General features: G+C 37.4%; 1 protein-coding gene across 7 annotated transcripts in view; it reads right to left on the minus strand.

The window, feature by feature from the left end:
• Window positions 1–13,600, minus strand: part of CROT (carnitine O-octanoyltransferase) — a 104,749-nt gene that overhangs the window by 74,637 nt on the left and 16,512 nt on the right. For all 7 annotated transcript variants that reach the window (XM_036863814.1, XM_036863815.1, XM_036863811.1 and 4 more), the window contains exon 7: window positions 12,593–12,701. In XM_036863814.1, coding sequence (XP_036719709.1) covers window positions 12,593–12,701 — 109 coding nt within the window. The remainder of the gene's footprint in view (window positions 1–12,592; window positions 12,702–13,600) is intronic.

Raw genomic sequence — 13,600 nt, forward strand, 5'->3', positions numbered from 1 at the left:
ACCTCATTCCTGTCAGAATGGCTATTAACAAAAAGATAAGAGATAACAAGTGTTGACGATGAGGTGGAGAAAAGAGAACCCTTCTGCACTGCTGGCGGGACTCTCAATTGGTGCAGCCACTATAGAAAACTATGGAGGTTCCTCAAGAAATTAAAAATAGAAATACTATATGATCCAGCAATCCCAGTTCTGTGTATATATCCAAAAGAACTGAAATCAGGATCTTAAAGAGACATCTGCATTCCCATGTTCCTTGCAGCATTATTCACAATAGCCAAGAGGCAAAAGCAACTTAAATATTCAACAATGGATGAATGGATAAACGAGATGTGATATACACATACAAAACGGAATTTTATTCTGCCTTAAAAAAGAAAGAAATCCCACCACTTGCAACAACGTGAATGAACCTGGAGGACACTACCCTAAGTGAAATATGCTAAACACAGAAGGACAAATACTGCATGCTATCACTTACACGTGGAATCTAAAATAGTCAGACTCTTAGAAGCACAATAGAATGGTGGGTGCCAGGGGCTCATCTAGGAGGAAATGAGGAGGCATTAGTCAAAGGATACAAAGTTTCAGTCATATAAGATGAGTAAGTCCTAGAGAACTACTGTACAGCATAGTTCCTGTAGTTAATGATACTGTACTGTACACTTAAAAATTTGCTAAAAGGGGAGATCTTAACGTAAGTGTTCTTACCACAAAAAAAATTATTAAAAATAAATTAAGAGGGCGGGACACCTTTGGAGGTAATGAATATGTTTAGGATATAGATTGTGGTGATAGTTTCATCAGTGTGTACTTATCTCCAAACTCATCCAGTTGTACACAATAAATATGTACAGCTTTCTGTGTCAATCATACCTCAAAAGTGGTTTAAAAATAACTTCTCTATTCATATAAAAAAGGAGGTACAGATTTGGTAACTAAAATAACCCCTCTTTTCCTTTAATTTGGCTATCTATGTACCTGTTTTCAGCTACACATGCAATTTTTGATATTTAAAAGCACAAAGATTTGTATTAACAATATTTATATTTCAGAATCACACACTTTTAAAATATTCTACCCTTGATATGTCCTCACAATCTTGTTTCTGCCTTCATTACTTCCCACTCATTCTTTAATTTACCGTAATCGGGTTTTGTCCTCCAGTGATTATCCTGAAAGTACGTTTCTGAATGTTACCAATGGCATCCCATAAAACCTAGCAGCTTTATCTCAGTCTTATTTTCCTCACTGCAGAGTGTTTAACACCCAGGAGTCAATCTTAAAATTCTCTCTGCCTTGGCTTTTGTAGCACTGTTCCACTGTGGTCTCCCTAACTCACTGACTACTGGGTCTTTTTCACTAACCATTTGTTCTCGTTCCACTGTCAAATGTGTGTTTCACCAAATTTCTCTCACTGCCCTCCCCCAACCTCTTCTACAAGTTTCTCTTTTGGTAATTTCATCCACTACTTTAATAGCTTCAACCATCACCTTTATATAAGAGGCAACGAAATCTCTAACTTCAACCCCATTTTCTCTCTAAATTTCTGGTACCAAATTTCCAAATGTTTATTGGATATATCTACCTTGATTTCTGTCAACATTCCCAATTAAATTTGGAATTTAAAAATTATCTCCCTGACCCCTCCTGATTAATACAAATTTTTAAAAAATTGATGTTAGAGGAAAACATAGGTATAAATCCTCATGACCTTGGATCAGGCAATGGTCTCTAAGATATGATACTAAAAGCACAAGTAACAAAAGAATAGATAAATTAGACTTGGTCAAAATTAAAACATTTGTCCTTGAAAAAAGGGCCATGAAGAAAGTGAAGAAACAAATCTAGAATGAGAGAAAATATTTGTAGTTTATATATCTGACAAGGGACTTCTATCTAGAATATCTAAAGAAGTTTTACAACTCAATAATAAAAAAGACAAATAACCCAATTAAAAATTGGCAAAGATTTGAATAGACATTTCTCCAAGTAAGATATACAAATGGTCATAGGCACATGAAAATATGTTCAACATCGTCATTATGGAGATGCAGCTGTAAACCACAATGAGATCCCACTTCATACCCTCTAGGATGGCTACAATCAAAAAGGCAGACAATAACAAGTGCTGGTGAGAATGAAAATAAATCGGAATCCTCAAATACTGCTGATGTGAATGTAAAATGGTACAGTCATATTGGAAAACAGTTTGGCAGTTCCTCAAATGGTTAAACATAGAGTTATGATCCAGCAATTCCACTCCTAGGTATACATACCCAAAAGAAATAAAAACACATGTCCACACAAAAACCTATACACCGATGTCCAAGACAGTATTACTCACAGCAGCCAAAAAGTGGAAACAACCCAAATGTCCATCTGATGAATGATTAAATAAACGTGGTATAGCCTCAGAATGAAATATTATTTAGCCAAAAAAAGGAAGAAAGTACTAATACATGCTACAACATGGATGGATGTTGAAAACATTGTATATGCTAAACGAAAGAATGCAGACACAAAAGGCCATATATTTTAAGATTCCATTTATATGAAATGTCCAGAACAGGCAAACGCATAGAGATAGAAAGTTAAGTGAAAGATAGAAAGGTTGCCTAGGGCTGGTGGGGTGGAAGTGTTTGGGAAATATGAGAAATGTCCGCTAATGGACAGGGTAAGAGTTGGGGAGCAAATGAGTTACTGCTTATGGGCTCAGGGTTACTTTTGGGGGTGACAAAAATGTTCTAAAATTGATTGTGGAGATGATAGCACAATTCTGAATATTCTAAAAAATGCTGAATTGTACACTTTGAATGGGTGAACTGCGTGGTGTGTGAACTGTCTCAAAGCTATTATTAAAAACAAGAAAAAAATTGAAAAGGTACCTCCTCGTCTGTTGCCTCCTCCTGTTACAATACTATCTGCTTACTCAGTCACATTTAACAGCTTCCTTTCTTTCTAAATCCAGTTACCAATTCATATTAATTTTATCTCCAAAACATTTTCTGCATTTATCCCATCTTTTTAAAAAAAATTTTTTTGAATTGAAGCATAGTTGATTCGCAATGTTGTGTTACTTTCTGAAGTACAGCAAACTGATTCAGTTATACATGTATATATATTCTTTTTCAGATTCTTTTCCATTATAGTTTATTATAAGATACTGAATATAGTTCCCTGTGCTATACAGTAGGACCTTATAGTTTATGTAGAGTGTCCCATATTTTAAAGCCCCAACCTCTTACTTCTTTACTGGATTACTGCAAATTTTAATACATCTCTTTTCAGGCTCCAACTCACTAAGATTCAGAATCCGACCAATCTATGTTACACTTCTAATATGTATCTTATGTTTCTAAATAAAATTTCCTAATGCATAGGACTGGCCTAATCACTCAATTCACTCACACATGCACACCCACACACTTCTGCTTTGTATTAAGCAGAGGAAATTTTTAAAAAAAGACCTGGTAAGTAGTCTCTTAGAGCTCCATCTGCATGTGAAAACACAGAAATGACTTCAATACAATTTAATAATCAATATAATAAAGATAAATATGAGGTATACAGAGAGTCTAAAGGAGTCTAAGTCCTTGGGCCATGAAGAGAAGAAAGGGAATGGGAAATCATGAAATAGGACATAAAATAGGAAGTAGTGACCTTGTGGTGACCTATGAACAGAAACATAAAGCACGAGGAGGAATTCTTACTTAAAAGTGGACAAGGCAGGAGAAGGCAATCCAAACAGAAAGCATGAGCACAAGAAAAGATCACAGATAACTTAACATGTTAGAACTGCAAGCAAAAATGGGGTAGGAGTATAGAATGCACAGGGAGGAAGAGCAGGACAAGGCTGAAGGGACAGGCAAAGGTCAAATCCAGACCACCACTAAAAAACTGGGACTTGTGCTTCCCTGGTGGCGCAGTGGTTGGGAGTCTGCCTGCCAATGCAGGGGACACGGGTTCGAGTCCTGGTCTGGGAGGATCCCACATGCTGCGGAGCAACTAGGCCTGTGAGCCACAACTACTGAGCCTGCGCGTCTGGAGCCTGTGCTCCGCAACAAGAGAGGCCGCGATAGTGAGAGGCCCCCGCACCGTGATGAAGGGCGGCCCCTACTTGCCGCAACTAGAGAAAGCCCTCGCACAGAAACGAAGACCCAACACAGCCAAAAATAAATAAATAAATAAAAATTTAAAAAATAAAATATTAAAAAATAAATAAATAAATAAACTGGGACTGTATTCTAGACCCAAAGAAACCATTCAAGAATTAAGCAAAAGTGAGATACAATCAAATATGAATTTTAAAGTCACAGGACGGATGACTGTAGAGCATGTAGGGAAGCAAGAAAACCACCTGTGAAGTTGAATCAACAGAGAGTTAAAGATCTGAACAACACTTTGATTTACTTTTTTAAAAGAAACCAGAAATCCAAATTTTTGTGTGAATTCAACCAGAAATCCATATGTTTCTCTGAATTCTCCTGATTTTTAAAAAGTAATGTAAATTCTCTGTTATCCAAGCAAAACAGGCCACAGGCTGAATTCAGCCCATAGATCACATGTTTCTGGGAGAGTGGCTTTCAGTAATACAATTAACAAGCCTGATCTAATAATTTTATGTCAAATTTGGAAATTTTAAAATATAGCTGGAACATACAGAAAGATTATCCAAGACACAAAAGCAAAACACCTAAAAGATGGATAATTTTGCCTATGTCAACATTAACAATGTCTGTTCAATTACCAAAAAAAATCTGTTAACTGGAAGAAAATGTTTGCAATCTGTATAACTGATAAAGGATCAGTGCTCCGAAATATAATTACTACAAATCAATAAGACTAAAAAAATAGCCAATAGAAAAATAGGCAAGCCTACCTCAAGAAACAAGAAAAATCTCAAGTAAACAATCTAACCTTACACCTAAAGGAACTAAAGAAAGAAGAACAAACAAAACCCAAAGTTAGCAGAAGGAAAGAAATCATAAAGAACAGAGCAGAAATAAATGAAATAGAAAAAAAGAAAACAATAGCAAAGATCAATAAAACTAAAAGCTGGTTCTTTCAGAAGATAAACAAAATTGATAAACCTTTAGCCAGACTCATCAAGAAAGAGAGGGAGAGGACTCAAATCAATAAAACTAGAAATGAAAAAGGAGAAGTTACAACAGACACCGCAGAAATACAAAGCATCCTAAGAGAATACTACAAGCAACTCTATGCCAATAAAATGGACAACCTGGAAGAAATGGACAAATTCTTAAAAAGGTATAAACTTCCAAGACTGAACCAGGAAGAAATAGAAAATATGAACAGACCAATCACAAGTAATGAAATTGAAACTGTGATTAAAAATCTTCCAACAAAAGTCCAGGACCAGATGGCTTCACAGGTGAATTCTATCAAACATTAGAGAAGAGCTAACACCCATCCTTCTCAAATTCTTCCAAAAAACTGCAGAGGAAGGAACACTCCCAAACTCATTCTATGAGGCCACCATCACCCTGATACCAAAACCAGACAAAGATACTACAAAAAAAAAGAAAATTACAGACCAATATCACTGATGAATATAGATGCCAAAATCCTCAACAAAATACTAGCAAGCACACTCCAACAACACATTAAAAGGATCATACACCATGATCAAGTGGGATTTATCCCAGGGATGCAAGGATTCTTCAACATATGCAAATCAATCAATGTGATACACCATACTAACAAACTGAAGAATAAAAACCATATGATCATCTCAATAGATGCAGAAAAAGCTTCTGAACAAAATTCAACACACATTTATGATAAAAACTCTCCAGAAAGTGGGCATAGAGGGAACCTACCTCAACATAATAAAGGCCATATACAACAAACCCACAGCAAACATCATTCTCAATGGTGAAAAACTGAAAGCATTTCCTCTAAGATCAGGACTGAGACAAGGATGTCCACTCTCACCACTATTATTCAACATAGTTTTGGAAGTCCTAGCCATGGCAATCAGAGAAGGAAAAGAAATAAAAGGAATACAAATTGGAACAGAAGAAGTAAAGCTATCACTGTTTGCAGATGACATGATACTATACATAGAGAATCCTAAAAATGCCACCAGAAAACTACTAGAGCTAATCAATGAATTTGGTAAAGTAGCAGGATACAAAATTAATGTACAGAAATCTCTTGCATTCCTATACACTAATGATGAAAAATCTGAAAGAGAAATGAAGGAAACACTCCCATTTATCATTGCAAGAAAAAGAATAAAATACCTAGCAATAAACCTTCCTAGGGAGACAAAAGACCTGTATGCAGAAAACTATAAGACACTGATGAAAGAAATTAAAGATGATACCAACAGGTGAAGAGATATACCATGTTCTTGGATTGGAAGAATCAATATTGTGAAAATGACTATACTACCCAAAGCAATCTACAGATTCAATGCAATCCCTATCAAATTACCAATGGCATTTTTTACAGAACTAGAACAAATCATCTTAAAATATGTATGGAGACACAAAAGACCCCGAATAGCCAAAGCAGTCTTGAGGGAAAAAAACAGAGCTGGAGGAATCAGACTCTCTGACTTCAGACTATACTACAAAGCTACAGTAATCAAGACAATATGGTACTGGCACAAAAACAGAAGCATAGATCAATGGAACAAGATAGAAAGCCCAGAGATAAACCCATGCACCTATGGTCAACTAATCTATGACAAAGGAGGCAAAGATATACAATGGAGAAAAGACAGTCTCTTCAATAAGTGGTGCTGGGAAAACTGGACAGCTACATGTAAAAGAAGGAAATTAGAACACTCCCTAACACCATACACAAAAATAAACTCAAAATGGATTCGAGACCTAAATGTAAGATCGGACACTATAAAACTCTTAGAGGAAAACATAGGAAGAACACTCTTTGACATAAATCACAGCAAGATCTTTTTTGATTCACCTCCTAGAGTAATGGAAATAAAAACAAAAATAAACAAATGGGACCTAATGAAACTTCAAAGCTTTTGCACAGCAAAGGAAACCATAAACAAGACGAAAAGACAACCCTCAGAATGGGAGAAAATATTTGCAAACGAATCAACGGACAAAGGATTAATCTCCAAAATATATAAACAGCTCATGCAGCTCAATATTAAAGAAACAAACAACCCAATCCAAAAATGGGCAGAAGACCTAAATAGACATTTCTCCAAAGAAGACATGCAGATGGCCAAGAAGCACATGAAAAGCTGCTCAACATCACTAATTATTAGAGAAATGCAAATCAAAACTACAATGAGGTATCACCTCACACCAGTTAGAATGGGTATCATCAGAAAAATCTACAAACATCAAATGCTGGAGAGGGTGTGGAGAAAAGGGAACCCTCTTGCACTGGTGGTGGGAATGTAAATTGGTGCAGCCACTATGGAGAACAGTATGGAGGTTCCTTAAAAAACTAAAAACAGAATTACCATATGATCCAGCAATCCCACTACTGGGCATATACCCAGAGAAAACCATAATTCAAAAAGACACATGCACTCCAATGTTCACTGCAGCACTATCTACAATAGCCAAGTCATGGAAGCAACCTAAATGCCCATTGACAGACGAATGGATAAAGAAGTTGTGGTATATATATACAGTGGAATATTACTCAGCGATAAAAAGGAACGAAATTGAGTCATTTGTTGAGACGTGGACGGATCTAGAGACTATTATACAGAGTGAAGTAAGTCAGAAAGAGAAAAACAAATATCGTATATTAACGCATGTATGTGGAACCTAGAAAAATGGTACAGATGAACCGGTTTGCAGGGCAGAAGTTGGGACGCAGATGCAGAGAACAAACGTATGGACACCAAGGGGGGAAAACTGCGGTGGGGTGGGGATGCTGGTGTGCTGAACTGGGCGATTGGGATTGACATGTATACACTGATGTGTATAAAATTGATGCCTAATAAGAACCTGCAGTATAGAAAAAACAAACAAAAAAAAAAAGCAACTAATACTAAACTTTCTTTGGGTTATTTGTATGGAAATATGTTAATATAAATGTTTCAGACATTACATGAAATTTCTAAAAATCTTATATGTTCTGCTATAATGTTATAAGTCATAATTCTAGTTATTACTTTAAAATGTATATCTCAGAAATAACTAAATTTCCTTGTCAATTGCATTATTATCAACTTTCATCAAATCTTTAACCGTGGTCATTTTTAAGTCTTTTGTCATTTACAGACAGTTCTGGGTGTACTCTGATGCTTTTGCAAAATGTTCCTATAAAAGCGTTTCATCCTCAAGGAATTCATGGAAAAGACTCTGACAAGTACAAGTTTCTGGTAACTGACTATACTGCTGAACTGAATGAATAGGCATTTTCAGAATTCTAATGGAAAACTGATGAATTCATAAAAGTGCTAACAAAAGATCAAGATGAAAAAAAAAATTAATTACATGGGAGTGAGTGAACTGATGAGGATGATTATAATTTTTGTGACTTTGTTTGAATAAAAAATAGAAAAAAATCCCACAAGGACTCAGAGGCAAAATATATACAAATCAATTTTCACTGCAAAGTAAAGGAGCTGTTACAATGGAGGATTACTGGACTGAATGTCAATATTATGAGATAGTATGAGTGTGTTTCGTGTTTGGTAATTGCAATCATTGTTGCTTTTGTTGTGGTCATCCATTTACAATGCTTGGTGTCAGTTTATTTATCTCTTGTAAAAATAAAATACAGTGTGTGTGTGTGTGTGTGTGTGTGTGTGTGTGTGTGTGAAAAAAAGAAGTTTTGTAAATTCTATCTTAAATTTTCTTTTACTAATTGCTAGTATATAGAAATATTAATTTTTATATGAAGACCTCATATCCAGCTTGCTAAAGTCACTTATTAATTCTAATTCTACAGATCACTTTAGATTCTTTAATTATCTGGAAATAAAGTGTTGTTTCTTTTTTTCTATCTTTAAAAAAAAAAGAAAAATAGGCAAGGGACTTCCCTGGTGGCACAGTGGCTAAGAATCTACCTGCCAATGCAGGGGACACAGGTTCAATCCCTGGTCCAGGAAGATCCCACATGCCATGGAGCAACTACGCCCATGTGCCACAACTACTGAGCTTGAGAGCCACAACTACTGAGCCCACATGCCACAACTACTGAGCCCACACAACACAACTACTGAAGCCTGTGCGCCTACAGCCTATGCTCTGCAACAAGAGAAGCCACCGCAATGAGAAGCCCACGCACCGCAATGAAGAGTAGCCCCTGCTCGCTGCAACTACAGGAAGCCTACATGCAGCAACGAAGACCCAATGCAGCCAAAAATAAATAAATTAATTAATTAATTTTTAAAAAAAGAAAATATCTTCCTAACACTGGGTTAGGAAAAAAAAAATTTTAAACAGTACACAAAATGTACAATCCGTATGGTAAAAGATTGATAAATTAGACTACATTCAAATGAAGAGCTTCTGTTGATGAAAAAGACACTTTGGGGGTTTCCTTGGTGGTGCAGTGGTTGAGAATCTGCCTGCCAATGCAGGGGACACGGGTTCGAGCCCTGGTCTGGGAAGATCCCACATGCCGCAGAGCAACTGGGCCCATGAGCCACAACTACTGAGCCTGCGCATCTGGAGCCTGTGCTCCGCAACAAGAGAGGCTGCGATAGTGAGAGGCCCCCGCACCGCGATGAAGAGTAGCCTCCGCTCACCGCAACTAGAGAAAGCCCTCGCACAGAAACGAAGACCCAACACAGCCAAAAATAAATCAATAAATAAATAAATGTGAAATTCTTAAAAAAAAAAAAAAAAAAGACACTTTGAAACCCATGAAAAGCTCATATCCAGAATGTATAAGGAACTCCTGCAACACTCCTAGTGTTGAACACACTAGTTCAAGTGCTTATTAGCACAACTACTTTGGAAAGCTGGCACAACCACTGAGGTTGAACATACACATACACTATGACTCCCCAAGTCCTCTCCTGAGTGTAATCAGACAGAAGTGCATGCATGTATACATCAAAGACTTGTACAGGAATTTTCACAGCAGCATTTTTTGTACTAATAAAAATTGCAAGCAAGCTAAGTGATTACCCTTGAGAAGAAACAAAAGCCCAGTAACTGAGAAGTGGTATAAGGGGGATTTCTGGAGTAATGGAAACGTTCCGTATCTTGACCTGCGTGGTGGCTGCATGAGTAATTAGCTATGTACTTCTGTATGTGCTTGTGTACATGTTTGTAATACTCAATAAAAATAATTTAAAATATATATACCTTCATACAATTCAACATTTAGAAGACAATCTAGAAAATTTGAACTGATTGTACTGATATATTAACATATTAAAGAATCCTTGATAATTTTTAGAATAAGCAAGTCATTAGGTGTGATAATGGTAATGTATATTTATGTTTTTAAGACTTCTTATATCTTAGAGAATCATACTATTTATAGTGAAAGGATATTACGTCTGAGATTTTCTTTAAAATAATCCATGGGGGAGTGACGGGAGGGGCACAGGAGGTATAGCTGAAACAAGGCTATGAATTTATAATTGTTGAAGCTAGGAGTTAATAACTGTTGAAGCTGGGTGTGAGTACATGGAGGAGCTTCATTATATAATTCCTGCTACATCTGGAAATCTTCCATAATACTAACTTTAAAAATATAAACATATGCAGCACTATTTACAATAACCAGGTCATGGAAGCAACCTAAATGTCCATCAACAGATGAATGGATAAAGATGTGGTACAAATATACAATGGACTATTACTCAGCCATAAAAAGGAACAAAAATGGGTCATTTCTAGAGACGTGGATGGACCTAGAAAGTGTCATAAAGAGTGAAGTAAGTCAGAAAGAGAAAAACAAATATCGTATATTAACGCATATATGTGGAATCTAGAAAAATGATACAGATGAACCGGTTTGCAGGGCAGAAATAGAGACACAGATGTAGAGAACAAACGTATAGACACCAAGGGGGGAAGGGGGGATGGGATGAATTGGGAGATTGGGATTGACATATATACACTAATATGTATAAAATAGGTAACTAATGAGAACCTGCTGTATAGCACAGGGAACTTCACTTCGTTGTACAGTAGAAACTAACACAACATTGTAAAACAACTATACCCAGGACTTCCCTGGTGGTGCAGTGGTTAAGAATCCGCCTGCCAATGCAGGGGACACAGGTTTGAGCCCTGGTTCTGGAAGATCCCACATGCCACAGAGCAACTAAGCCCGTGCGCCACAACTACTGAGCCCGCGCTCTAGAGCCCGGGAGCCACAACTACCGAGCCTGTGTGCCACAACTACTGAAGCCCGCACGCCTCAAGCCTGTGCTCTGCAACAAGAGAAGCCACCGCAATGAGAAGCCCGCGCACCACAACAAAGAGTAGCCCCCGCTCGCCACAACTAGAGAAAAGCCCACGCGCAGCAACGAAGACGCAACGCAGACAAAAATAAATAAATAAATCTATTAAAGAAAAAACATACAAAATGATACTCTCTCTGTATACACTATTATATGTACATACTATTTGTATATATGTAATATATACTACATATAAAATATACATATTTGTTCTTTTTTTAAAATCTGTATGTGCATATAAATTCACTGCAACAGATCTGGAAGGGTAGAATATACCAAGCTAGCAAGTGATTAATTTGGGGACAGGGAATGGGATGAGTAATATTTGTAATGTTTATCTTTTCTCCAAGGAGAATATATTCATATACATCTAGTAAAATTTAAAGTTAATTTAAATTAAAAATAAAATAAAAATAGATTTTTAAAAATTAGCATACATAAAATTCTAATTTCTCACCTTACCGTCACCTTTTAAAAAGGTAATTTTGAACATTTATTTTTTAACTCAAGCAAAAGCTTAAGACCTAATGAGACTCAAGAAAGTAGTCTGAGGGACTTCCCTGGTGGTCCAGTGGTGAAGAATCCGCCTTCCAATGCAGGGGACGCAGATTCGATGCCTGGGCGGAACTAAGATCCCCCATGCCACGGGGCAACTACTGAGCCCGCGCGCTGCAACTAGAGAGCCCGCATGCCACAAACTACAGAGCCCACGTGCTCTGGAGCCCAGGCGCCACAACTAGGGAGAGAAAACCCACACACCACAACTAGAGAGAAGCTCATGCACCGCAACGAAGATCCCGCGTGCCGCAACTAAGACCAGACACAGCCAAAAATTAAAAATAAATAAATAAATAAAATAAAAAAAGAATGTAGTCTGAGGGATGAGGGACTGCCCTGGTGGTCCGTGGTTGAAAATCCGCCTTCCAACGCAGGGGATGCGGATTCGATCCCTGGTCCGGGAACTAAGATCCCATATGCCACGGGGCAACTAAGCCTGCGCACCGCAACTACTGAGCCCACGTACTCTGGAGCCCGCGTGCCACAGCTAGAGAGAAGCCCGCATGCCACAACGAAAGATCCTGCATGCTGCAATGAAGATCCCATCTGCCGCAACTAAGACCCGAAGCAGCCAAAAATAAATAAATTAAATAAATTAAAAAATATATATAGATTAAAAAAAAAAAAAGAAAGTAGTGTGAAAACCTGAGAATCTCTGGTGGGGTCATCAAACATCCTTCATGCATTACATCGAACACAAAAACTCGGCCTCGACACATCACTGCAATGTGACTTGGGCAATGCCCTTCACTCTCTGGAAAAAAGAAAAAGAAAACAGAAGACTCAAATCTCTCAAAGTTAAGCAAGAGTAAAGTTGCATATTTATATCCAACAGAAAAAAAAATTCCTCCAATATTTTATCTATCATATATTTATCAAATATGTCACATGAATAAAAACATTTTAATAAGGTGATAAAATTTCAGTTATTATGTCATAAATACATGTTCTTGAAACCCGTCCATGTAAAACATCTAGAAATCCACGAAAGTTTCAAATATTTGTACACCTTAAGAATCATACAGGGCTTCCCTGGTGGCTCAGTGGTTAAGAATCTGCCTGTCAATGCAGGTGACACAGGTTCGAGCCCTGGTCTGGGAAGATCCCACATGCCACGGAGCAACTAAGCCCGTGCGCCACAACAACTGAGCCTGTGCGTCTGGAGCCTGTGCTCCGCAACGGGAGAGGCCGCGACAGTGAGAGGCCCGTGCACCGCGATGAAGAGTGGCCCCCGCTTGCCGCAACTGGAGAAAGCCCTCGCATAGAAACCAAGACCCAACACAGCCAAAAATAAATAAATTAATTAATTTTAAAAAAACAAAAAACTTCCTATTTAAAAAAAAAAAGAATCATATAAATTCCATACTATTGCTGGGCTTTCTAGTTTTATTTATGGATAGCATGGGAAGAGAAAAGGGTCACAGAGAAATCCTGGAGGAGAGCTATTTGAGTTAAGTTTCTTTTGGGGTTTTTCTTTTTTTTTTAACATCTTTATTGGAGTATAATTGCTTTAAAATGGTGTGTTAGTTTCTGCTTTATAACAAAGTGACTCAGCTATACGTATACATATATCCCCGTATCTCCTCCCTCTTGCGTCTCCCTCCCACCCTCCCTATCCCACCCCTCTAGGTGGTCACAAAGCACTGAGCTGAT

Source organism: Balaenoptera musculus, chromosome 9 (assembly GCF_009873245.2).
Source record: "Balaenoptera musculus isolate JJ_BM4_2016_0621 chromosome 9, mBalMus1.pri.v3, whole genome shotgun sequence".
NCBI lineage: Eukaryota > Metazoa > Chordata > Mammalia > Artiodactyla > Balaenopteridae > Balaenoptera > Balaenoptera musculus.